The sequence below is a fragment of the Haemaphysalis longicornis genome, unplaced genomic scaffold (genome assembly GCF_048455015.1).
Source record: "Haemaphysalis longicornis isolate Haplotype H1 unplaced genomic scaffold, Haemaphysalis longicornis Haplotype H1 scaffold_9, whole genome shotgun sequence".
NCBI classification, from domain to species: Eukaryota; Metazoa; Arthropoda; class Arachnida; order Ixodida; family Ixodidae; genus Haemaphysalis; species Haemaphysalis longicornis.
The window spans coordinates 122,170,525-122,197,868 of record NW_027526460.1 but is presented as its reverse complement, the minus strand read 5'-3'; the positions used below and the strand labels follow the sequence as shown (position 1 = coordinate 122,197,868).

Below are 27,344 nucleotides of genomic sequence, written 5' to 3'. Positions count from 1 at the left end.
CGTAATGCAATCGTGTAGTCGGACTAGTCGGAAACAACAGCTATGAACAGGGGCCATTCATGCCGATTGTCCCCCTTCGTGATGCAGTATTTATGCAGTGTTAGCATCGCTAATCCAAATACATATACGCAGCAATTCAACCTGAGGGGCTAGATGGTCGTTTGGCATGGTAGGATGAAATGCGCAAAAAGGACGGTGTCTTCTTTCGTTCGTCCGATCATTTTTTGTGCCTTTTATCCCAGGTTCGAGGGGATGTTGTCCTGAATGACGATTTGGGTATTTCCCAATCCTTTCGAATAAGTCTATGGTATTGCATTTATACTAACTCAGCATGTCCTCTCACAAGGATCTTCGATTTAAACGCGTGTGGTTTAGTTTCTTGCAATGTTTTCGGGCTATAATTCTTACTTCTTCAACATGCTTACATGTTTAGTCCAAAATGGCCTGCTCTAACACATGTGATACTTTTACGCAAGTGTGTTAATAACCTGGAGTTTTAAAAACAACGTAATGTGTCCTCTGGCCTAGATTCTTGGAAGCAAAGAAATTCTTAGACGCTGTCTCTGCGCACAAACTATTGCAGCGGCTTGTAAAAAACGAATACGATGATCACACAGCGTAGTATCTAATCTTTACAATCCCCCGCGCGCACATGAAACAAGAGCGCTGAGAGGAGGTCCTCTGATTACTTGTGAGGAGATAGCCAGAACACCTTCGAGTTCGCCGACTGTGGACTGACATGAGTGAGGTCCTCGCCGCGGTCTTTCCTTGCAGTCAGTTCGGCGACGCTGAGAATGGGAACGTCGGGCAGGACGAAGTCCGATGTACCGAAGAGAACCGACCGCGACATCTCTCCAAACGCGTTGTTGAGGTCGCGAATGTTTGTTTCGCTGAACTCGACGGAGGGAGGCAGGGGATCGTAGAGTACCTCAGATCTCCACCTCTCCACCGTGTGTATGGCGTACGCCTTGCGCCAGTCCGCGTAGGCGTGTGGGGCGTACAGAACAGAGTACATGTCGCCGCCACCTTCAAGGCCGTAGGACAGGCAGTGTACCAGGTGTGAGTGATTCTTTCGTACCATGAAGTCGGGCAGATAAGCGGAGTTGTAGATCCAGAAGGATCCATTGTAGCTGCACAGGGTTCAAACACTCAGAATAAATTTCCACATTGTTGCCCCAAATGCTACATTTTACGAAGTACCCTTACATTGTTTTCACCAAAGTGCAAAAGTATGCCCAATTGAAGTCGCGAAGTGTGCAAATTCGACGACTAACAAAGCTTAAATTGGTTCGACCGAATTCTTACATTTGCGCAGGCCAACAACAAGGCGTTAACGCCGTTTCGCATTGCAAAATATCACAGCGGACATGTCTTTTTCATTCAACTTGACTGCTCGTCCACTTCATTCGTCGAACTTGCAAGTTAGCCCACGTCAATTGGCCATTCAGGAGCAATGTGTTGAAGACACCCCCACGTATAATTACAACATCCGCAAAAAAAGATAATTGTTCACTAAACACAAGCAACGAATTTATCTTGACAAAACGTCGTTTGAGACATCTTTGCTGTACCATATTTAATCACGTTACTCAGGGGCATCTTTACAGTTATAGCATTGTGAGGGAATTACATACATAAAGGTTCCACGACCTAAGTTATGCCTGCCAACTTTCTTTTCTATAACACGTGATTCACTAGACGCACCGCAAACGCGAGAGGAGTAAAAAAGGCCCCAAAAGCAAGTACAGTTTACACACGGGCACAGTGCGTGCAAATAATAAAGAACAGATCCCTTTACAGCTGGAATAGTATTCCTCAATACACTCCTCCATTTTACTAAGCTGGAGGTGCGTCACCTGAGCTACTAAGAAACCAGCGAACACGAGGAGTTGTATTGTAAACGCCTAGGTATTCACTACAAGCAGCGCCAATGTTTGAGAAGGAATCGCAAGGCCCAAAAAGCAAGCAAATTGCACTCACGGGAGCACAGCGCACAAATGAGCAAGCAGCGCACCCTTCCTGCTTACATGCAATCTCTCACGATACTGCACCACTACCCGCCGCGGAGTCTCAGTGGCTAAGGCGTTGCGCTGCTGGCGCGAGGTCGCGGGTTCGATTCCCGTCCACGGCGGCCGCTCTGCTCATGGAGGCAAAAAGCAAAAACGCCCGTGTGTACAAGGTTTCGGGGCACTTTAAAGATCCCCAGGGGGTCAAAATTAATCCGGGGCCCTCCACTACGGTGTGACTCATCGCCTGCTTTGTGTCGGCGCGTTAAACCCTACAATCAATCAATCAATGAATCATTCAATCAATCAATTACTCAATCAATCAATCAATCAATCAATCAATCGATACTCCACCAGTTTGCTAAGTTAAAGGTGCTTGAACATAGGCACTAAGAAACCAGCGAACGCAACGATAGTACTGTAAGCGTGTCGAAACTAACTGGAAGAAGCACAACCACAATTGAAGAAAAAAAATGTCCCAAAACCGAGCATATTGTACACGCCCGCAAACAGCGCGCTAATGAGGAAGGAACTTACCCTTCCTGCATAAATATTACCCCTCACAAAACTACGCTAATTTACTGTATTGGAGGCGCTTGAACTGAGCTACTAAGAAACACTCGAATGGAAACATTGAACTCTCGATGCATAGAAATTCAGTAAAAAAGCGCAAACACGACAGAAGGAAAAAGAAGGTCCCAAATCAAGCATATTTTGCTCAGGGTCATATTGCGCAAGAATGAACAAGCAGCGCACCCTTTGCTCGTAAAATATTTGCTCTCACTTACTAATTTATCGTCCCTCACTCGCTTATTTTCCCTCACACAGTTCGATATCTGGCCTCACTTGGTGACACATTACTAAGCTGGAGGGAATTGAACGTAGCGACTAAGAAACAAGCGAATCCTAGAGTTGCAATGTGAACGCGAGAGTATTCACTGGAAGCAGCGCAAAACTCGGGATAAGAAAGAGGAAGGGCACAGAAGCAAGCATAGGTTTCTCACGAGCACACTGTGCGCGGATGAGCAAGGAACGCACACTTCCTGCCTAAATATTATCCGTCACAATACTCCGGCCCCATACTAAACTGTAGGTGCTTGAACTTAGCCAACGAGAAACCAGGGTTCCGTCCGTTTTACTGTCAGCAAAAAAACGGCAATATCTAACCGGTCGTGGAAGCTGGCGTAAAATGGCTTTGTATTTCTAGTGACAATGTATAGTATTAAGGCAATCTTTTATGCTTTGTGATATGTCCCTTGTGTCTCAGTAACACCATGTTATTGTATATAAGTGGTGTCGCTCAAAATAAAATTTCAGTTGATGGTCGCGCTCCGTGTCGTCTATGTTGTTGTTCTCTTCTCTGTCTTCGTGTTAATTCGCGCTTCCCGCCAATCTAATGTATTACCAACTCGTTCAAAGCTTTCGCACTTGCAAGAATTTCAGCCGGGATCAATCCCACGTACTTGGGCTCGGCAGCACAGCGCCTTAGCCTCTGAGTCACCGCGACGTGTGCGACGTAGTTTTCTCGCGCATGTGTATCAGGGTGCTAAGGAAGGGTTATCTCTCTACCGAATACCGCTTTCGCCTAGACATACAAAGCTTCGCTATAGTAGTGTAGTTTAGCTGTAACAATGTTATTAGTAAAGAAAACTTACATTTCATTATTTCACAAAACACGAACATAACAATAACTTCGCAGAGTAGTACCCCGATTTTTGGCCAGCGTCGCTGCAAACTCACGGCGCGGAACTATAAGCTATAGCTGTCAATAGGCTTTAGTGGCGCTTGTACTCGTAGCGATTGCACTTACTAGCGGTACGGTACGTATAAGCTATATCTGTCAGTAGGCTTTAGTGGCGCTTGTACTCGTAGCGATTGCACTTACTAGCGGTACGTATAAGCTATAGCAGTCAGTAGGCTTTAGTCGCGCTTGTACTCGTAGCGAAGACACTTACTAGCGGTACGTATAAGCTATAGCTGTCAGTAGGCTTTAGTGGCGCTTGTACTCGTAGCGATCGCACTTACTAGCGGTACGTATAAGCTATAGCTGTCAATTTGCTTTAGTGGCGCTTGTACTCGTAGCGATTGCACTTACTAGCGGTACGTATAAGCTATAGCTGTCAATAGGCTTTAGTGGCGCTTGTACTCGTAGCGAAGGCACTTACTAGCGGTACGTATAAGCTATACCTGTCAATAGGCTTTAGTGGCGCTTGTACTCGTAGCGATGCACTTACTAGCGGTACGTCTGAAGATTCAGCCTCAGAAAGCGTGAGTTCTTGTGGGAGAAGAACATCATGTTTCCAATCAGATCGAATTTGCACGGCGCGACAAACTCGTAACGCAGTAGTGGCCGGAGGGACCGTACCACGAACACATCACGGTCCAGGTACACTCCGCCATATTTCATCAAGGCAAGTAACCGGGCGACGTCTGTAGCGTGGTGAGGGTTCTGCAAATGCCGTATTTCATTTCATTTCCTTTATGCAAACATAAGGGCCCGAAGGCATTGCACGAAGGCGAGGGGATACGTTAACGTTGTAAAGATTCATAAGAAAGTAGCAATGGTCACTTGTTCAAAACAAGTAAAAATTGAATTGAAAGGAAGTAAACACAAAATACCGCCCACCAAGGCGATGAATAGATTTATCAGTTGAGAAATGAGCAAACGAAAAAAAATCACTGCCCCTTTTTTAAAAAAGGGGCAGCCTGAAACTCAAAGGTTTCTCTCATGCAGGTTGAGTCACAGTCAAGGTCCAAACTCCAAACTGCTTCGACCGTGTCGGAATGGCACAGTTGAATAGACGTCGGCTTCAAAACCCGAGTGACCCAGGTTTGATTCTGACCACAGGGAGCATTTTTAAAGACGATAGTCTTTCTTGGGCTACTTAAACCCAGAAATTTTGGTCTGCCTCCATGTCTGTCGGTGACTGGATTCAGCCACCCGGCCAAAGTATAACTGACATTGCGCAATAGTCTTATATACTCACGGCCAAATGTAAACGTACAAGCCCGGTTTATATGTTCATACTTGTCAACTTTGTTGAACAAGAACAAGGCATTACGCAAACATAACACAGGAAATTAGTACACAAGGGATATTTACAGTGTTTGTTTATTTAAAAATTCATGGATGCTTGGGTTTTCTGAAAGCAAATGATATTCTACGTCTACTGCAGATAACCACCGGCTCCTGGCGGCATATGAAAAATCATGCGGCAACAGCAACGAAAGGTTCCACTGGCTAGGTTCCACGTTCTGCTTGGAACGCACGTGGAGTGCGGCCACGCGGTTCTATAAACCTTGTAGTCCGCCGCCTCCATTCACCCGCGTCTCCGCCGTACTGAAGCGCTGGCATCGAGGAACCCGGCCTGTAGCAGCGGAACGCGGTTAATTCAAATCGCCTTGCGCAAACCTTTAGTGTGTCTAGCTTGGGATGAGCGCGAACGTACAGTAACAGCATGAAAGGTGAGCGGGAAAGCAACGGGTGGGGGGGGGGGGGAATTTTCTTGGCAAATGTCTACAAAGACTATCGTCTTATGACGACATTTGTGACGACAAAAGCAGATACGCGGCCAATGTTTTCTTCTTCGGGCGCTTCATGCATCACGAGCCTCAGAGCCTCATCACGTGCCTCTGTGAACACCCATTGTGTAAGCTCGCTTTCCTGCAGTGCGTTTGTGGCAATGTATTTTCTTCTTCGAACGCTTCATGCATCACGAGCCTCAAAGCCTCATTACGTGCCTGTGTGAACACCCATTGTGTAAGCTCGCTTTCCTGCAGTGCGTTTGTGGCAATGTCGCCATCGGTGAGGCGGCGAAAGCTCCGGTGTAATAAGCAAATGGAAACCGCACAAGACAAGCCTGGTGTTTAGGTGGGATCAATTCAGTTACTGCAGTGAACGTTTTTCGCGAAATGTTTTCCGCTCGTTGCACGAAGAACTATTACCCTAGAGTGAATCTCAAAGTGTTACGTCTTGGCGGAGGAAGGAGCTGCAAATCACCGCAGTACGGACTATTATTACCTTCAGGCGGCGAGCACAAGATAAAGCGGCCGAGGTTTCAAACGGCCGCGTTAATGGGCGTTTCGTGACAGGTACCAGTAAGAGATTGTACATTTCTTGGTAAACTCCATGATTCTTACGTATCTTATGCCCCTACGACAGATCACTTAGACGTTGACCTTGTTCCATGCGACCGTAGCGTCGCAGCATGAGGGGTATGGTTCCTTGCCCCGACATGGCCAGAACGCTCAGAGGCTTTCTTTAACGTAAACGCTGGTTTCAGGTTACCACTAGCGTCCATCGACGTCATTTCTATGCGCCTTTGCGTGTGCCGTTTCTGCCTCCGACTTTGTTTTGCTAAAAATCTCAAAATATAGCAGGTATCATAAGCTTGGCGGTCCAGAGTGCATTGAATCCTATGTTGTAGCTTTCCTACCACAGACATACGTGCGTAATTCGCGGCAAATGCGATTTCTGTCATATTGCAGCACTGCGTTCGCAAAAGGCCAATGCAACGTTTCCGCTAACTCTCTTTGCTTTGAGCGGCACTCTTTCCTTCAAGTCTTTGATCGGCAACGTCGCTACCATTCTCGGGCGAGTGCCCGTTGGTGTTTGAGCTGACGCAAGAGAACCACAGCTCGACTGACTCAGCAGAGTCCCACTGTCTAAAACTGTGTTCAGTTTTTTTTTCCGAATTGGCTACCGAGTCTGTTTTCTTCTGCATCTGAAAAGAAATCGGCCAAAAACTACCACGCGTCTGTAATAACATAATATGAGTGCTCCAATAACGCTGATACGAAGATGGAGAGACAGTCATTTGAGCAACTTTCCAAGTTATCTGATGAGCATAGATCGACCATTTCGGGCTGAAGTACTTTGTGTTTGTTGACTACGATCTAAAATCATTTGCTATTTTGAAATAAAGGGAATAAAGTGTGTTTTGAAAGTACACATTTCAAGAAAAAAAAATTCACCAAATCGCACGTTTCATCATATTCACCTTTAGGACGCCCTTGATTCCTATTGGTTCGACCGGAAATATCCTTGAAAGCCGGCGTCAAGTGCACCGCCCTAACTATCGCTTCTTACGATGATATGAACGTTTCTATTGCCACGATTTGGAGGTTAAATCGACGTAGTGCGTCCGATACCGAAGCAATCTCGATTGACCAATGCATAATATCGATCATCATTCAAACAGTATCGTTAAAATAGTAGGTCTTCAATACGTGTACAGTCGTTCATTGTTCAATGCCCATAGCAGTAATAAATATTAATATGGCTGCTTGTTTTAAACGTCTTTTGTTCCTCATTTTACGACGCACTGAGTCATGTTTAGCAGTTTGAATGAGTCGGGGGCGAACAGTCGCAAGAACAGCAGTGTCTCCCAAATGTGAAAACACTCTTTTCCCGATTTTTGTAGTTAAGCTCCAATAAAATGGGGACATTATCGCTGGAAGAAGCTCTTGAAACTGCCGACAATGCTATAAATCTCAATAAAAATACTCACCAAGAATGCGGTAAGCGTGCCCGGTGATGCACGTTTGTAGCCTTTGTTAGGCTAATATGTGATGCTTCTTCAAATCATAATTCAGAAAACAGTTACAGTATGAAAGTAGTTGTCGTTTTGGGATAACGGGAAGAATGCGCTTTCATTATTCAAGCGTGTTGTATTCCAAACATCTTGAGACTCAAGTCTTCTGTTCGCTTTTTAGGTGTAGAGTACATGCGAGACAACAATTATTCGATGTACTTTTACACGACGGTTGCAACGAGCAGTTGCTGGTATGGCCTTGTATTGTGAAATACAGACATGACGGGGTTGCGCGCGACATTTGAAAATACACCCGGAGTGATGGGGAAAGTAGCTGAAGTTCTCTGATATCAACGGAGTAGCTTTGAGTCAAACAATAGTTTTTAGGGATGCCGTGGGTTTAAAACTGGATAAAGTTACGGCTGTTTCGTACGTGCGTTTTAATAATTCTAGCTTCGAATGGGAGTGACAAAATTATGTGGGAAAATTCAATGTACGCCATTAAATGTCCACTTAAAGCACGGGAGGCTCTTTTCTGTCGTTTTTTTGTGCAAGCGCGGAATGTCCTAAACAATCACACCAACGTTTACACATAAACGTGCAGAGTTCAACTACTTGATTACTTCCAAGGAGCTACGGCTTACCTCAAAAGGCTTCCCCATGATACTTTTAGGAAACTTTGTGGGCACGAATGTGAAATTTATGCCTTGAAGCAAAGGAACGTAAGGGCCGCTGAAGGTACACGGACTGCAGTGCACCATGATCTGCTGCGGCCTGTGATTGATGTACATGGATCGGTAGTACACCACGTCCGTGAAATTTATCTCTGGCTGATTCCATCTGGGCCGGCAGGGAGGCAAGAGCACTGTTAACTTTAAGGCCGGTTGTACAACCGCGATTATAAACAATTCCCATAGAAGTTCCTTATCAAGAGAAAAAACACTGTTCTTTAGAAAGCTGTTGCCGCACCGAAAACTCTAGTGTCTTTATGGCGTCCTTTTTACGGCGGGACTCCACCTCATTCAAAAAGGTTTGCTCACTGTTAGAGAAAGTGTGATGACAATTCACTGAGTGCGCCGACATTGCAGTTTTGCAAATTGACTTCCCATCGCCGCTGAACGGGACAAAGTATCTCGTCTGTCCATTCCGTACAAATCCGTCTCTCCATTCGGTACATTTCGATGATTGTTTTGCACTAACCGATTAAGCTCGTTGTACTACCGAAATTCTTGAAACCGCCGTAAACAGCTTTGTGTTATGTGATCCAACGGTCAAATCCGTCTCTACATTCGGTACATTTCGATTATTGTTTTGCACTAATCGATAAAGCTCGTTCCACTACCGAAATGCTTGAAACCGCCGTAAACAGCTGCGTGATATGTGATCCAATGGTGGCCGAAATATTACAGCAAACAGTCACCCTGGTTCCTTTGGAGAATGATCAAGACACCTACAAGAAAAAAGTCTAGGTAAAATACCTCGTCATGGTATTCACAGGTCACCTTACATCGGCGGGCTGTTAGAGATAGCCTCTAAGAAATTCTGATACATCACGTAGGGTATTCGTAATTGAAATAAGAAACACGTGCGTTGTCCTAAAGGTGTATTCTGAGATTCCTGAAGTTCTAACAAACTACTCTACTGCACCACTGCTTGTGAACAGTGTACTGGCACAAGTTTAAAGAACCGTTTCAAGCATGTCATAACGGTCTTTCAGCGTCAGCGAGCTTTTCTCACTATGGTACTTTACCCCTGTAGAGAAGCAATATGAATAAACCCGATACGTTACCCACTACTTGACATGCTTCTTACGGCTATTAGCAGCCTGTTGGGATAACCAGCTTCACACAGGTTCTGAACTAGTTCTGTCGTCTTTTTGGTATGTGTTATCACCACTTTGTTCTGAGTAAAACTTTTGGTTGGTGGTCAGTGCAGACTTTTTCAAGACTTCATTGCTCCTGACTTTTGAGCGGTTGTGGCATTTAAGCAATGTGCATCAACCGGAGTACGTTGCCGCTTTTACTCTACTGTTCGAAAAACACAATTTCCCCCTGTCCCTCGTTTAAAAGCACAATATAAAAAAATCTCTCCTTACTCAGCCTCTGCGCCATGACACAAAAGTTCACCCGAAATTTCAAGACTCCAGGGCCAGCAGGTTTGGCTGGGCGTTTATGAGTCATTGAGTCAGTAAGTGAGTGAGTCAGTCGGGCATTTCTCTTTACAGGAATATATATATATATATATATATATATATATATATATATATATATATATATATATATATATATATATATATATATATATATATATATATATATATATATATATATATACGCGCGTGCGTGTGCTTGCGTAGAGAGAGAGAGAGAAGAGAGAGAAATGCGCGGGCCAATCCACCCAGTGAAGCTTATTGGAACACGAAGCTATAAACGACACCCACAACGATTACAAAGGCAACGTCATTTGAATTTACACTCGCGGCTCTAAAAACAGTGAAACCAGCGACAAGTGCAATGCACTTAACTACGCCCTTTATTACTTCAGAGAGATATTTTTTGTAATCTCAAATCAGGCGTGATCCATGAATGGTGGTCAGTTGAATTGTATTGGTAAAGAACATGAGCGGAAACTCTATTACAAAACTAAAGGAAGCTCAAACGCGGTGTTAGACGATCTCAGTTATCCTCCGTCTCTGCTGCCGCTTACTGAGGTGACAAGATCGGCGGCAGAGACGGAGCAAAAGTGAGCGGCTATGCATTCGTGGGAGCTTCCTTTAATTTTTGCTGACACCTAACGAATCTGCAAGGCGCGCACGCGGCCGCTTCATGTGCCGTGGGAGGAGCGCACTGCGGCGCGAGAGGTCGTGTGACGCTATCACGTGGCATTCAATGAAAACGAAGGGGGTATGTGCTAGGTGAGTGCATTGTCCGTTTTTCCGGTCTTTCTGGGCTCGCAGCCCAATCTGTAAGTGAACGGACCCACCCTGCGTTCTTATATTCATTCCAGGTTGTATTACTGGAAATGCCAAAAACGTATTTGCTCGCGGGAGTTTTCCTTTGACACCAACGGGCCCGACAAAACCCTTGGGGGTAGAGGCAAAAGCTTCGCTTTAAACGTTTATTGACAGGACGCGAGCCGGCCGGAGATACTAATCTTAAGGATGGTACTTCCCAGTGGGACAAGGGTACGAGGAGGTATATAAGGTAAGAGAAGTGACAGTTGGCTAATAAGCATACCACACACGTCTAACATGAAAGGGGGCAAAAAGCCGACTATCAATATTGCAATATACACCACATACCTCTTGCCTGAAACCTAGCCAAGTTGGAGATTTTACTACACGGTCGTACTTACCCCTTACCCTTCCGAGCAGTTCCACATCATGCACGACGCCAGGGTTATCGCATAAAATGCCGTCTATTTCATTTTTACGCTCCCCATCCGGGTTCCTCCACGTCCACGTCCGGCTCTGCCGTTTGCAGAAGGTGTTCATGATGCTTAGATTATTTGGTTCTGCGAACTCGACAAGTATGTCCCCCGCTATTTCTACAGCCCGGGCCATTGTTCCCAACTGCCTTGCCTCCAGCCTGATTCTTGCCTACTTTAGCATTGAAGACTCTCATAACTGCGGTATACTGTCTTTTTACTTTAGCCATTCCTTATTCCACATCTTCATAGAAGCGTTCAACTAGATGGTCGTCGTGGCTGGATGTAAGCGCGTAGCCCTGTACCAACTTCAGTTCGTACCTCTAATGAAGCCTAATTACAAGACCGGCTACCCTTTCGTTAATGCTATAGTATTCGTCTATGTCGCCAGGCATACTTTTATTCAACAGAAAAACCCCTCCCAGTTCTGTGTCCACGAGATAGCGGTACAATGGACGTGTCCATTTTTCAGCATCGTAAATATTCACCTGTCTTCCATCCATTTTAATGCCCTCTAATTCCTCGACCAACACCTCTAGACTCGCTTCGCTAGATAAAGTGCTTCTATTAAACGTTGTCAGGTTCAGATTACCATAGTGGGCTGTCCGGCTCCAGGGATTCTTAGCACCCTCTGCTCCGTCGCAGGTCTGACCGCCGCCGTGGTGAATTGCTTCGGAGCCACTAGAGACTGAGAGCCGTGGGTCAATTGGCGTGTTCATTGGAGTTTGTGGCCATTACTACAAAAGGGTGGCCAATTCTGCCCTGGTGAGGGAGTGCGTTACCGGCAACGGTCGCCGGGATGAGGCCGCACCCGAGGCCTGATTCTGCACTTCCATGAACAGGCGGATCTTTTTTTTCATCTGGTGGAAATTTTCCGGCATCGGAATTCCAACCACGGTCCTTCTGCCCGTGAAGCGGATGCTCTACGTCTACGCCACCGCTGCACCTATTCAACTAAAGCTATTCAACAACAGACCATATTCACACGACGAATCAGGTGATAAATAAGTGCCCGGAGTATACGGAACTCATATATAGCCTTCATAGATTATGAGAAAGCATTTTACTCCGTCGAAGCTTCAGCAGTCATTCAGGCATTGCGGAAAAATGGTGTAGACGAGCATTATGTAAGAATACTAGAGGATATTTAGAATGGGTCCACAGCTATCATCATCCTCCATAATGAGAGCAGTATAATACCTACAGGGAAGGGCGTCAGGCAAAGAGACACAACCTCTTGAATGTTATTCACAGCATGCTTACAAGAAGTATTCAGAACAATTGATTGGGAACAGGTGGGAGTAAAGGTTAATGGAGAATACCTCTGTAATCTCAGATTTGCTGATAACTTTGCCTTGCTAAGTAACTCGAGGGACGAATTGCAAAGCATTCTTTGCGCACTGGAAAAACAGTAGAACCGTAGACCTGAAAATAATATGAAGATAAATAAAGTAATGATCAATAACAAAGGGACAGCACAGCGGTTTGGGATATGTGGCGAGGCAGTGGAAGTTGTAAGCGAATATATCTACTTAGGCCAAGTTGTGACCCTAGATACCAACCATGACGCAGAGGTAATTAGAAGGATAACAATGGGGTGTGCTGCATTTTCCAGGCATTCTCAAATATTGAATGGCAGCCTACTGTTGTCCCTAAGAAGAAAGTGTATGACAGCTGCATCTTACCGGTACTCACCTATGGGGCAGAAAATTGCGGGCTCTCTAGGAGGGTTCAACCTAAATTGTGGACGACTCAACGAGGAATGGAACGGAATATGATAGGGGTAACATTTAGGACAAGAAGAGAGCGGAGTGGTGGAGACAACAAACGCGTGTTAGGGATGTATTAGTATTTCCAAGAAGAATAAATAGACATTGGTAGAGCATCTAATGCGGAGGCAAGATAACAGGTGGTCATTAAGGGTTCTAGAGTGGATCCTTAGCGAACGCAAGCGTGGCAGGGGGCGGCAGAAAGTTAGATAGACACATGAGATTAAGAAGTCTGCGTGAATAAAATTGTCGCAGTTAGCAAAGGGGCGGGATAATTGTAGATTAATGGGAGAGGCATTTGCCCTGCAGTGGGAGTAGATAGTGTGGTGATGATGATGATAATGATGGCGACGTCTTGTCTGTAAAAAACCCACTAAGCGCCGATTATACAAAAGGGTTTCCTTTGATATAGTGTATGCGCACTTTCGCACCCAAGCACAATTTTGCACCCAAGCGTCAGTGCACGGGCCCATAATCCTTCGTGGCGACACAAGGGGAGTGTCCAAGCGTAGCAATGCTGTCTCACAAAACCTATAGCGAAGCAATGATGACTTAACTATCTTTAGCTTTTTACCCACGCTGGTAATAAGATTTTTGCCCTGACTGAGTTGGCTTTATCGCCTGAGTTGGAACCCGAGAGGGAGACGTCTGCCCTCGACTGTGTTAATTTTAAAAACCGAACAAGCACCTACCTTACCAAGTGGATGATGTCAGGTATGACATCGAAGGTGTACCCAAGTTCATTGTCGGCATCATAGAAACTTCTAAACGGTATCTCGCTGTCAAAGGTGGTGGCGTTTTCCCGGTATTTGAATTGTTCGAAGAGGGATATATTCACGTCATTATCGTCGAAATCTTCTGCCAGAGGTGCCTCCCTGTGTTGTCCTTCTGTGTTGTCCTGTGTTGTCCTGTGTTGTTGAAGGAGGAAAAGGCTTATGGCAAAGCCTACACCAAAGGTGATTACTGGAAAGACAAGTCGCCTGAAAAGAAAACGTCACACAATCACTAAAAACAGTGTCTCTCTATGGTCACATTGGAGTGTTTTATAATAACGGTCACTTATTGCATGCTAGGGGCGGTTGGTACCTAGACCGGACTGCGCATGCGCACGCGGGGTCACGGCGCGGCGGCACGCCCGTCACCTGAACCAACGCGTGCATGCGCAGTCGTGTCCCGGTGGCTGCCGCCGCCGCCACCGCCAGCGTTACACGCGCTACCCGCGATGCTAACCCAGTCATTTCATATTCCAAGATCCGTACGTTATTTCTCGGATTCCAGACGTTATTCCCAATAGCGTGTTTAAGCCGTAAAAGGAGCTAAGGGTCATGCATGGCTTTCGGAGGAGGCTATTTGAAGCACAAAGTTGGGGGAAATGTCCCAAGCTGTCGGTTGGAGCCCATGCTGCAAATATTTGTCGTAACAGTAGCCTGCTAGCAATTGTTTATTTCTGGTATTTAAACCAACGACCAAACCTCTCTGTGGAGGGTTTTTTTAATAAAGACCAAGGAGAAATTAAAGCCAATTCAACGTCCCTGATATTTTCTAAGACTGCGGAGCTAACTTGGGCATTGGTGGCCACCCCAAGCACAGTCAGGGGTACCTAACAACGCCACTGGCCCCAGTATGTACAGTCTTTGTTAAAAGTTCATAGGCCACGCAAAAGGCTTTCGTGCTAAAAAGTACGCAAAGCATAAACTGAACTTGTAACACTCACCAAAAGATTTTATAACACTAAGAAATACAGGAGTTTTCTTTAGCTCTCTTAAATACACCGTTTTACTTTCGCCCGAGAACTGCGCTAGTACTTTGAATTTTTTGCGGCCTATGCACTTTGGCAATGGCTCAGAAACTTTCGCCATGGCGGCGTACTTGAAGTCGAGTCACAGAGGTCTGGTAGTTCATCGGTGCATATATGTGGTGTGCCAGTTCGCGCCGTAAGCACTGGCCCACGAACTCAGATCGCTTACTGGACGGCGGTCGCATCGTCTCAGGAGCACTTCAAGTCCGATAGCGGCCGGCGGGTATGGCCGGAAGAGTACGGCCCCCTACAATCGTGTACGGTATCTTTTCCTTTAAGTATGACAACCATGTTTGCCGACTTCGGCACGCTGGCGGCCACCGAAGAAGCTGGGATCGCTCACAAAGCCAATCACTGCGGTATGTAGGTATGACGGCCACCTCCCGATGAAACGGGGATCGCTCACAAAGCGAATCGCTGTTGTATGTACGTACGGGAAGCTCACCCACGGAGGTCTGTTAGTGTCTAGGTGTATATCAAGGGAGAGAGGCAGAAAGAATGAAATATTGTTCTCAGAAAAGTTGTGATGGGGCAACTTTTAGCTCACTTGGAGTGGTTCCTTATTCACAGGTTCCCATTTGTTTCCCGAGCCTCCTGGCACCAATGGATCAGCCGGTGCTGGTCTTCCAGGGCGGAGCTGGTCAGCAATATCTCCCTTAGCTCATGCTGTATGCTCACAGAGTCAACAAGAATTGGGGTTTTCTGCATTCTTCAATCATGTGTTTCATGGTGGCTGGTTTCGAGCATTGGGGGCATTTATTTCTGTATATAATTGAGAACATGCTGTAGAGAGGTAGAGGGTGTGGGAAAGAGGTTGCTTGTATCTGTCGATATACTGATTGTTCTTTCCTGGAAAGGCTACGCTGAGGGCGCGGTAAAGGCTGTAGTTTTTAACGCGCCGACGCAAGCAGGTGATGAGGCCCGCTGTAGCGGAGGGCTCATCTTTGATCACCTGGTGATCTTTCAAGCGTGCTTTTCGCCTCAATCAGAAAAGTGGCCGCCGCGGCCGGGAATCGAACCAGCGACCTTGGGCTCAGCAGCCCAACGTCTTAGCCACTGAGCCACCGGGGTGTGTGGCAATTAGCATGTGAGCGTGAGTGCTAGCGGGTGCGCGGTGTTTATCAGTATTAGCGGGGTACTTGGCAGGGACAGTTTTTCAAAGTGTTTGTTCTCTGATGTCCAACCGGGACTTTATATCCGGAAAATCCGGAGCAGTGCGGGATCAACGAAAAGCTTCCGCGTAGGCCATATCTTCTGGCTCACGGAATGCTTCCGACGGCGTAGAATTTGTTCCGATGAGATTTTAACAAAAGTAAGTTTACCTAATGTGTGGTTTGACCTAGAATGTTCTTGCCTCCCAATGCCAAATATTTTTCGGTCATACACTACGGCAACGTGCCATTATGTCAATGCTGAAGTGTTACGCCTCCACTTCTTGCTTTCTAAAAAATTGGTTCCACTCCACGCTGTGAAGGTGGTTGGAGAGCAAAGCTTTAAACGACACCTACAACAAATGCCCAAGCGACGCCACTTGAATTCACACACGTTGCCCTGCAAAGAGTGAAACCAGAGATTCTGCAGCCGTTACCTGGAATTTGCGGGGTCGGCGTCCAGAACTCAGCAGCAGCGTCGGCCACGGCCAGGCTAGAGCGGCAGACGCCGCTGCTGTAGCCCGGCCGTGATTCGAGAGAAAGAAAACGGAGAGCAGCGTGTTTCAAAGGGTCAAAAAGCGGAACCTAGCCATACTACACCACACTACCGCGCGACGCCACCGCAAACACCAATACTAATCGGCATGTGAGCTTAGTGATTCCCGTTTCTACCTATTTAAATGAGTAAGTTTAGTCAGTTTGAGAAATGTGAGAAAGCTCAGGGAACTTTCACAATCGCTATTTATCAGAACCCACTGGTTCTTTCACCTTTGGTCATATCTGTTAAACCACAACCGAACTGTTATTCACCAATTTAGAAAACGGGGTACCATTCGTGGCAAGCAGTGCGCCAAAGGTAGCGTTTTCCTAGTGGCCAGCTGTCTGCCAATCCTTACCGTATGTTTGCCGTACAACCACCTAATTCCGTCGGGTGTGGGTTACCCTGGAGATACTGTCGAACAATTTGATCAAGCTATGCGAACGCAACGCTCAATGGACTCGAAGCTGTGCCAAAACAGGCCCAAAACAGCCGACACTAATGCAAACAACAAAGCCGTACCGCCGACGCCGCCCCCGGCAAGCAGGCACTTCCGCGTGGTGAACGCTGGGTAAATTCGCCGCGCCATCTACAGTGTGCTCCTTGAGTGAAGCCCTCCGCCCCCTTCCCCACCGCCGCCTCCGCCGCATTGCAAGTTTGTTTTCCCGCACGCCACGAAAGGATCGTTGGCTGGTTGAGGTAGAATGCTTTGCATTGAAATATCCCGTCACAGTAATCTCGAAGCGAAGTTTACTGTTCTTTAAATTCTGATTGCGCATAAGCGCCGGTGGTCTTTCGCAACTCCACTTTACTGCGTGGTTCATTTTTACACTTCGGCAAATATTACCACCTCGGTTGTCAACGCAAAACGTAGTTTACTAGAACACGCGTCCCATGTGTACATTTCCAAGACACTCCACACGGCATCAAGGAGCATAAATTGTACACGGTGGCCGCCATTCGCCTGGCACTCCTTGTAGGAAAAACACAATATGCCGGTCCATCTTTCAAGATGTCGGGTTTTTTTATCGACGCTGTATATGTCCAATTTCGCTACTCTAACGTCCGCATGAAAGCAAAACCCGGGGTTTTGTTTCTCCATGTCGTGGGCGCTAATATTTACTTTTGCTGGCTACATACGCGGCTCGCGGGCATGTTGCGGCTGCCTCTCATGTTAGAGAGGGAAAATGACGGAGCCGCTGTATCTGAAGCCCGTGATATCGGGTTCTACGAATGAACCCTCTCTTCGCGCTCCAACTCCCTGTTCTCCCGCTTTATTTCACCATTTCATAAATGTATTTCTATCAGTGTTGTACGAAACGTCGCTCCAAGGAATGGCGTACCTTGAACTAGTTCCTTTTGGGAGGAACGGAGGAACGCCGCCGTTCCATTAAGGGTCGGTGTAACTGCAACGGTGACTCGTTAGGTTTATGAAGGAACTGCAGGAACGGCGTTCCTTCTGCAAACGTGACATCGCTAGGATTTGGCTGTTTTTGAAGCCAAAGCTCGAGTAGAAGAATCCACAAGTCGCTGCTGTGTTTCCCTTTCTATAAGCTGGCCAAATTCTCCGCCCGACAGCGGAACGTGGTTCCTAGAAGGAAAAGGGCAGAAGAATAACCACGCAGCAGGCCGCAGCTTGGGCTTGCGTTCATGCCGATTTAGCGTACGTGGCGGCGTTCGACGGGCGAATGGCGCAGCCGCGAGAATGCTTTTCACTTTTCATCGTTTGTCTGGGGAGGCCAGGGTGCGCGTCTTGCCGATATAATTGTTCCCTGCCGGGAAAAGGTTGTCTAAGTCCAAGTGGCGCTGCAGGTCCTTGGTGAAACCACCGTATCTGTAAATTTTAGGGGTAATTACCGCATTAGTGCGCGCAAGGCGCGGGTGCGTTGTTGTCGGGGGAGTTGCGCTCGCTGTAAGGTCATTCGAAGGATCACCGACTATCAATGGATCCGTGGGCGTGCCGCACTATCTCGGGATGTTCTACTTCACGAAGTTACGGTGTACGCGCTCAGTTCGTCACGCCGGGGTCTATCGCCGATCTGGCGAGAACGGGTCAACAGGAGTGCCAGGTCAGCACGCGTCGCGTTGACAAAGTACAGGAATTTCGTCATTGTTGGGCATAATTTCGCCGCCTCCCGAAGGCCTCCCGAAAGTAGGCGGTCAGCGTTCAGAGTTCCTTTAGTTGGTCGGTTTCAACAACTGTTATACTAGCCCCGGATACATGGACTCGACGAGAAATGGTCGAGTCGACTGGCGGTTGCAGCTACCTCGACCCCTCCCGCGTTTATGTGAACCCCGTCCAAAGAATCGAGGTGAGGGGTTCAGTGAAAAGGAGCTACCGAATTTTCACGATTCCAACGCGCACCCTCCTTGGCTAAAAGGTAGCTGTAATATTTGTGCGCTCGTTACAATCGGGCTCAAAACCGAAATAGGCTTTAATGCGGCCAGCAGCATTGCCATGCGGAACACACACAAAGTCCCCCTAAAACCCAACTCAATCCTAAAAAACAATCCGTCAACACAAGGTGAGTAAATTGCGGCGCACTAATTCTTCAATGGCATGCCTCATACCTTGGACAGCTGTTGCATATTTTTTTTGTGCTGCTGCAATCAACCCGTAACGCCTAGAATTATGAAGATCAAGGCACTTGAAATCGCAAACATTTTCAATGTTCCCAGCTATAACTTTATTTCCAGCAGCAGCTGCATAAGCAATCATGAAGCACAGTCATTTTTGGCTTCCACAGCTGCATACGCCAAATGAAATCTCTCATTCCAGGAACGTTTTCTCATGTCTTTTTCATCTGCGCAGTACCTAAACAAGGGCGCTGAAATTGCGTTCCTCGAAGAAACGCAAGAAGCAAGTCACGTGATCGCGGTCGGCAACTTTGAACGCACACGCGGCGCAGGTGCTTCCAAGCTGCCGCATCCTTTCGGCGTGAATCCGGCGCTACCGCAAAGAGAAAGAAACAAGATATTGGCTTTGCTGCATCGCTACAGTGAGTGTTTTTCGTCGAACTCAAAGTTACATCAGACACGTCTGGCGAAGCACCGGATAATAACCGAAGATGGAGCCCGACCTACCCGACAGTCACCGTACCGCGTCTCTTCACACGAGCGCGAAGCCATCCGTACTCAAGTAGACGACATGTTCAGCGACGACACAATATAGCCATCAAAAAGTCCGTTGGCTGCGCCGGTCGTACTCGTGAAGAAAAAAGATGGCACTTTAAGGTTCTGCGTTGACCATCGGAGCCTGAACAAAATCACCAAAAAGGACGTGTACCCCTTGCCACAAATCGACGACGCCCACGACCACCTCTGCCATGCGAAGGACTTCTCATCGATGGATCTGAAGACCAGCTACTGGCAAATTCAAGTGGACGAGAGAGACCGGGAGAAGACGGCATTTATAACCCCGGACGGCCTATACGAGTTCAAGGTGGTGCCTTTTGGGCTGTGCACGGAGCCAGCAACGTTTCAAAGAGTCATGGACACAGTGCTAGCTGGCCTGAAGTGGCACACCTGCCTCCTATACCTCGGCGACGTTGTCGTATTCGCTCGGACTTTCGACAAACACCTCGCAAGGTTGGAGTCTGTACTCGAGGCCATTCGTACGTCGGGGTTAACGCTGAAGCCTGAAAAGTGCTGTTTCGCATACGAAGAACTGAAGTTCTTGGGCCACGTCCTCAACGCTGCAGGAGTCTTACCAGACCCGGCAAAAACTTCAGCCATTGCGAACTTCCGAAGGCCGAAAGACAAGAAAAGCTTGCGAAGATTTCTCGGACTGTGCGCTTACTATCGGCGCTTCGTCCCAAACGTTGCACGCATTGCAGAGCCCCTCACGCGCTTGACGAAAGATAGCACCCCTTTCAGGTGGGAAACCGACCAAGAAAGAGCAGTCAGCGGGCTGAAAAAACGCCTACAAAGTCCACCCGTGCTCGCTCATTTCGACGAAAACGCCGAAACGGAAATGCACACGGACGCCAGTGATATAGGCTTGGGTGCCGTCCTCGTCCAAAAGCAAAGCGGTTGCGAAAAGGTAATCGCCTATGCCAGCCGTAGTCTGTCGAAGCACGAGAAAAACTACTCTGCCTCGGAGGAAGAGTGTCTGGCTATTATATGGGTGATCTCAAAATTTCGCGCATACGTGTATGGAATACCATTCAAGGTTGTGACAGACCACCAAGCGCTGTGTTGGCTCGCCAATTTGAAAGACCCCTCTGGCCGTCTTGGGCGGTGGAGCTTGCGCCTGCAGAAGTTCGACGTTACAGTCGTCTGTTAATCCGGCAGGAACCTCTCCGACACCTACTCCTTATCCCGCCCCCCGTCGACCCACCACCACAAGACTCTGATGAAGACAGAGGGTTCTTCGGAATCGTGGTGGAGAGCGACCTAGCCGCCCAGTAGCGTGCCGACCCCGACTTAAGGCCGACCTCCATGCAGCGAAATGTAGGCGAAAAGGCGGCGAACGTCGCCCGGCGGCGGCCGCTCCGCCGCCGGCGTCGAAAATACGGCTGTTCGCCGGCGACCTACGCGAGCTAGATGTCGAACGCGCGGCGGCGAACGCGACCGGAAGCGGCAAACTGCATTTTGAGACCGCAGCCAATCACAGCCTTGTACCTCCTTGTACTTCCTGTCCTGTCTTCCATCGGCGGCGTTCGCCGCATCACGTTTAAGGCGTCCGCCGCGCCAAGTTCGCCGAGAAACTTCGCTGCATGGAGGTCGGCCTTTACGCGTCACAACCGACTACCGCGAGGGATGCAACGTCGCCGTTCCCAGGACCTTAAAACGCAGCTTACGAGCATTCAGCTAGAGAAACTCCGTCGTCGTGAAGAATTTCAGCCCGGAACAACAGCGCATTACCTTCTTGTCATCCCCGCGGACCGTCGTGGCGAAATTTTGGAAGCGTGCCACGACGACCCTTCTTGCGGACATCTCGGCACAGCTCGCACTATTGGAAAAATCAAGGCACGGTACAATTGGCCCCGCCGTACCTCCGACGTCACCCACTACGTCCGGAGCTGCCGTGACTGCCAGCTATGAAAAACGCCATTGATGAGACCCACCGCACTTCTGCAGCCAATCGCCGTCCAATCGAGGCCCTTCCAACAGATTGGAATGGACCTTCTGGGCCCGTTCCCTACGTCACGATCCGAGAACAAGTGGATTGTCGTAGCAACAGACTACATGACCCGCTACGCAGAGACGGCCGCTCTTCCGAGGGGGACTGCATAAGAAGTCGCGAAGTTCTTTATTAACCAAGTTGTGCTGCCACATGGAGCCCCTGAAGTCCTAATCACGGATCACGGAACGGCCTTCATTGCAGAGCTTATGCAAGGAATCTTACGCTATAGCAACGTGGATCACAGAAGAACGACAGCTTACCACCCCCAAACGAACGGGCTTACGAAACGTATGAACAAGACGATTGGGAATATGCTGTCTACGTACGTCGACGTTGAACATAAGACTTGGGACGAAGTCCTCCCGTATGTCACGTTTGCGTGCAACACAGCGACCCAAGAAACTACGCAGATGACACCGTTCGAGCTTGTCTACGGAAGACTGCCGACTACGATGCTCGACGCCATGCTTCCGCACGTAGAAGACGACGACCTCAACGCCGACGTCCAAGGATACCTTCAACGTGCGGAGGAGGCCCGCTAGCTCGCTCTATTTCGTTCAACGGACCAGCAGCTGGTGGATTCGGGCGCTACAACCTCCGACACCGAGACGCCGAGTATCACCCAGGGGACCGTGTTTGCGTTTGGACTCCCATCCGACAACGCGAACTCAGTGAGAAGCTTCTGCGCCGGTATTTCGGACCATACCGGATCCTACACCTTATAGGTCAACTTACCTACGAGGTGGTCCGCGATCGGGATTCCGGTACATCACGACGACGCACGCGATCCCAAATCGTTTACATGGTTCGCCGCAAACCTTACTGCGCAAGATGGTGGACTTTTTTGTTGTAGTTGTTAGTTCGGACTGTTATTTTATTTTAGCATGGGGTCGATGCACTCCTAGAGGGGGGGTGGGTAATAACGCGAACCATGCATTGGGTTTGTTTATGTATGGTTTGTTTTTGCTGCCCAGTTGCGCACGGCTGTGTTATCTGTGTCCCAAGCAAAGCGCATGTTCAATTCTTTATTTTTATGCCGCACGGGTTATCTCATTCGGAGAGCGTTTCGCCTGGAATAATCTTATCCGATCTACAATGTTGTGGAAGTAAATCGACGGTTCGAGAAACACTCGCGCCGAAAGGGAAAAGCCTGCAGAGCAGACGCCGTGGTATTCTGATCCCCGACGCTCACTTGCGTACGTCACTCGGCTGACGTACGTTAGGGGAGTTGTTAGGGGAGTTGTTAGGAGAGCACAAGTTCGCTCCAATAAACTTGTTTTCCTTGAAGACAACTGCGTCGTCTTTGGCATGATGACAATACATTTGAAACGAAGCCGAATTCGTTGTCCACGCTACAAAATGAAGCCAACCACTCACTGTGCCAGTATCAGGTCTAAACGAGGCGACAGTATAATTTGTGCCTGACGTATTTAGAGGCGACAGGGGTGATATGCTGCTATCGTCACCGACGCCCGGAAGAGCGTCGACGATGCGCGCAGAACCCCGGGTAGCTCTTGCAGGTGATCGCGTGCTGTGCGAAGATAAAGCTGCTCTTTAATGACCTAAACGTACTCTTTGCTTATAGACGTAACAATAACAATTTTTTTAGGGCGCGGAAAGGCGAAAAGAAGAGAAACTCCCACCTCCCCTCGCGGGAACCCCTGTGTATGTATATGCGACGCATAGGCGGAGCGGCGAAGGGACCACGTTTTTAGCGCGCATAACGTTGAGGGGAGTGCGTAAGCCGGTCCCAGTCGATGGCGACGTTGGCGTACTTGTAAAGCGGCGTGGACTCTAGGTGTTTGAGCCAAGCCTGGATGTTGCTTCGCCGGAGAACGGCACACCGGGTATATGCGCAGCGCGCCCGAAGGAGAGGAAACCGCGGAAGAGAGAGTACTGCACATGCGCCGGCCCAAGCGCGTCTGCCGCGGCTATGACGCAACATAATCTACCAAAATCCACTTTAATCCAATTCAATCCAAATCCAAATCCAATCCAATCTAATCCAATCCAAGCCAAGCCAATGCCCCTCACGAGAGAGACTTCGCTATCGGAGAGGAGAGGGGGTGAGCGGCGGAAAGCGCAGCTGGCGCGGCGAGGAGAATGGGGGAGGGGTGGACAACGCCGACGACGACGACGACGCCGGAGGGACAAGGCGAGTGAATCAATCAGATGCTCTGCATCTAAAAACACTGCACGAGCCCCTATCAGCCACGCAGCGCACATCCCGTCAACGCCGCGGAGAAGTGGCGGCAGGCAGCGCTACGATCGCGAAGCTCGAGGCGCGGTGTTTCTCTCCCCGTGACATTGCGCGACGCCGCGCCTTCGCCGGCAGCCACTTGTTCGGCGCACTGGAGCGTGGGCTGTGATTGGCGGAACCGCGCTATAACACAACATCGCTCTTTACGCAACAGTCGTGTGTCTCCTTAGTATGTGCTAGAGATCGGGCATTATCGTTATCGGGCATTTAGGGCATTGGTTCTTATAATACAATATAGCAAATCCTCAGTATAGATAAACCCCAACATAGCAAGTCTAACCGGCGGCCATCTTTCCTGTACTTCTCTATTTGCAGGGTGAAAAAACTGCAAAGATGATGGTCCATCGATCCCGCTATCAGTACAAATTGGCATGGGTGTATCGTTTTAGCCAACGAAGCTGATGAGGATTTCGAGAAACACAGATAACCGATACACATAACCAACCATATCAGATAATGCGAAGAAGCGAAAAGAGCGAAGACTCCGCGCGAGATGAAAAATTTCACTAGACAGGGGATATACGCACAACGTAGTGCAGTTCTTCATAAATGACAATAAAAACGACTTTGTTAGATTCGCAAACATGAACCGCGTTTCAGCGCATGCTGTGTTCCCAGCGACATAGAGGATACCACCAAATCCCCACGCCCAGCCTCTGAAAATTCTGTGCTAAAGGGAATGAATTCCCAAAATGCAGGAGTGCTTCATGTGGCCTGTGCCGATAGCGACCTAAAATTTACTATTGCTCTACCGCTACAAAATACTACGTCGAACATTGAAAACTGAGTCGTTACCCTTGAAAAGGCTAGCCTGTGAAAGAAATGTACCATACAGTCGGTATGGCAACCAATTCTCTTTCGCACAGGATGAGACGCGGGGCCCCAAAACCAATATAGACGGGGGCATCCTTTTTTTTCAACCGATGCCGAAGGTAACGCGCGTTCGTGCGTGCAGCAGCCATTGCGAAATGGCACCCGACATCAGGCATACAGCTTTGATGCGAATACTCCCGCAACCGTTTATCGATGACCGTGACGTTATAATACCACAGTTACCTCCAGCGTCGGTTGAGTAGGCGCCAGGAAGACGCTCTCCGGCCCACGCAAGTGGTAACCTCGACGTTTATGGAGCCCATGGCGAGTGAATGAAGCAGAGGCCAGTCAACTTCGCCGTTCGTCTGATGATGCCAATGATGATGATAACGCAATGAGTACTTGGGCAGCCGAAGCGGGCCGCAGTAGAGCAATGCAGGCCGTTCCATGCCAACAAGGAAAGGCTTGAGCGGTGCAGGAGCAGCGACGGTAGGCATGATTAAAACAATCCGATAGACAAAATTTTCTGAAAAAAATTAGACTGCTTGTGTGTGTGTGTGCGTGCGCGTGTATGTGTGTGCGTGCGTGCGTGCGTGCGCGCGTGTGTGCGCGTGTGTGCGTGCGTGTGTGTGTGTGTGTGTGTGTGTGTGTGTGTGTGTGTGTGTGTGTGTGTGTGATGAGTGGCGCTCACCTGTCATCATCATCACCAAAAGCAGCATCGGGGAGTGTGCCTCGCGGCTATCATTATCATCATTGCCACTTCGGCGGGCCTGCAGAGCTACAGCGAGAAGAGAGAACGAGCGTGCTGGAGACGGAGGCTGCACGCCGGTCATCCAGTTCGACGAGACACCGGCGTGGCTCGGCGTAGTGCACCCCTGACCAGCACTGGGCCCTGAGTGAGCCTGTGCCCCCCCCCCCAGCGACCATCACCGACGTGACGCAACGCCGAGACGTCAGCGAGTTTTAGCTGACCGTTTTTGACGGTCCGCTCCGCTCCGGTAGCGAGCGGGAGTGCCATTGCGGATGTGTGGCGCGCTTCGCGGCGAACGGCATTGGCTCCGGTTGCATTGAGCGAGCCGCCGGTACCGGAGCGGAGCGTCGAAAACGGTCATGTTGAACTCTCTAATACCACCGCCAAGAACCGTCCCACAACGCCTTCGGTAGTGGTGACGGCATCCCGTTGCTCGGAGCTATTTCGCGGCAGCATTCTGTGTTTCTTCAGTGTTTCGTGTACCGCGTCCGGCACATCATCGTAGGGGCCATTTGCCACTCTAGCACGATTGTTGTTGTTGATGTTGTTCCTTTGTTTGTGGCGCATACCCACTTGGCGGATTGGCCACGATCGGGTGCTTTATTGGGGCCGATGTGCCCGATTCAGGAAACTAAGTTGGCCCCTCCAGCAGACGTAAGTACTGCCCCTATTGGATTGCTTAGCTGCAAATAAAATGGTACAAAACAGCGAAAAGAACGTCTTTCATCGAACTTCTTTAGTTAGGCTGTATGATACCTTAGGAGAGACAAGCCCGGCTTCCCGATTCGGCATTTTATGCAAAAAAATCCATTGTGCGCCGACACCAGTTTTTACACTATCGGCGTCTTCGACGTACAGGCTTCGTACAAATCCCCCGTACAAATGAAAATCCCCTGTAACAGTGTGAATCATTTTACAGTGCACCTTGTCAAAATGCGCCTACTGGATTCTACCAAACTAAGCAGTAAACAACGCACTAAGCACTGTTCTCAGTTTAGTACGCAGTTCAGTTTGGTAGATTTCCCGGAATTGTATGCCGCATATCATTTACCCCAACTTATGCAACTGCACAAAATTCTCCAAGCCTCTTACGCCGCGTGTCAACGCGGCATATCTGAAACGCGGACACAATGGCGTCCTCGCGTGGTCAGCCCGTCGGAGTAAAAATGATCCAAATCATCCTTTCGCTGCACGCAGGGCCTGCGAATCGCTCACGCGGCGCTACGAAGTTGGTTCATTACGGCTTCAATCGACGCCGACGTCTTCGGGCGCTACTGGCGTCCGACAGAGGTGATCTTCTTCGAGCGTTTCTGCTTGCTCTTGTGCAGCGCCGAAAATACCCGCTCGGGCTCGAGCCTGCCAGCGCGCGAGCGCTGCCTGGTTCCCTTGCACAACTTCCCCGACTTCGCGGAGGCGTTCTCCTGCAAGGAAAAGCAGAACTACGTCGGTGCAGACTGCCCCGTCTGACCTGACTTCTCCAAGGCTCGCGTGCCTCATTTGCAGTGAACTACAAACACTCCTGCTACAGCGCCTGCTCTCCAAAGTGGTGGAATGAGCTGTTACATATTTCCCAGTGAGCTACGTACTAACTATGCGGTGTTAGTGATAATGTTGGCCCTTGCCTATTTGTGGGCCCCTAAATAGTGACGCTTTTTATCATATTTAATATATACGACTTATATCCATCAGTTCAACAGGTATGTTAAATTTCGTTTGCTGATATAGTACTTAAAATATACTCGCCCAGCATGGTGTCGCTTTTATAAGGTGATTAAAGAGCCTGTTTTTTTATTTGATGTTTCGTGTTCTGAAGCGAGTTGCTGTAGACCATGGCGGCCTTCCAAAAATGTCAGTGCAAGCGAAAAGCTTATTGTACACATGCCATTCACCAATAAGCAAAACGTTACGCTACCGACTGCATGTCAGGGCTCCGCGAGAAGGACTATAATACGTCGATAGAATACAATATAATGACGTCATCCAGCGTTTGGTATCAGGTTACCTTTTTTCCCAACCAATACATTTTATATGTTGTTTTTTGCGGCAAGTTTAGGGACATTTTCAGGGCTTATACCTCGCGCGAAGTAACCTGCAGTGGTCGATACTGGCCGCGAGCCCTTTCTGCACTTTGGGATATGCTTGACAGTTGCGAGTTCTCAAACGATTGCTC

At 48.6% G+C, this 27,344-nt stretch overlaps 1 protein-coding gene across 1 annotated transcript; it reads right to left on the bottom strand.

Annotated features, from left to right (window-relative positions):
* Positions 1 to 685: 685 nt before the first annotated feature.
* Positions 686 to 24,746, bottom strand: LOC144153407 (uncharacterized). Its single transcript, XM_077685055.1, has 5 exons — positions 24,667 to 24,746; positions 13,428 to 13,643; positions 8,185 to 8,380; positions 4,241 to 4,455; positions 686 to 1,130 (listed from the first exon to the last, which is right to left on the bottom strand). Exons 1-5 carry the CDS (start codon positions 24,744 to 24,746, stop codon positions 686 to 688), a joined length of 1,152 nt encoding a protein of 383 aa, XP_077541181.1.
* Positions 24,747 to 27,344: the final 2,598 nt, after the last annotated feature.

Excerpts from the sequence above, each read along its gene's own strand:
- LOC144153407 (XM_077685055.1), bottom strand. The coding sequence starts at position 24,746 with ATGGGCTCCATAAACGTCGAGGTTACCACTTGCGTGGGCCGGAGAGCG. Across the intron at positions 13,644-24,666 it reads CTACTCAACCGACGCTGGAG|GACAACACAGGACAACACAG; the intron begins GTAACTGTGGTA and ends TCAACAACACAG. Across the intron at positions 1,131-4,240 it reads AATCTTCAGACGTACCGCTA|CTACAATGGATCCTTCTGGA; the intron begins GTAAGTGCATCG and ends AACCCTGTGCAG.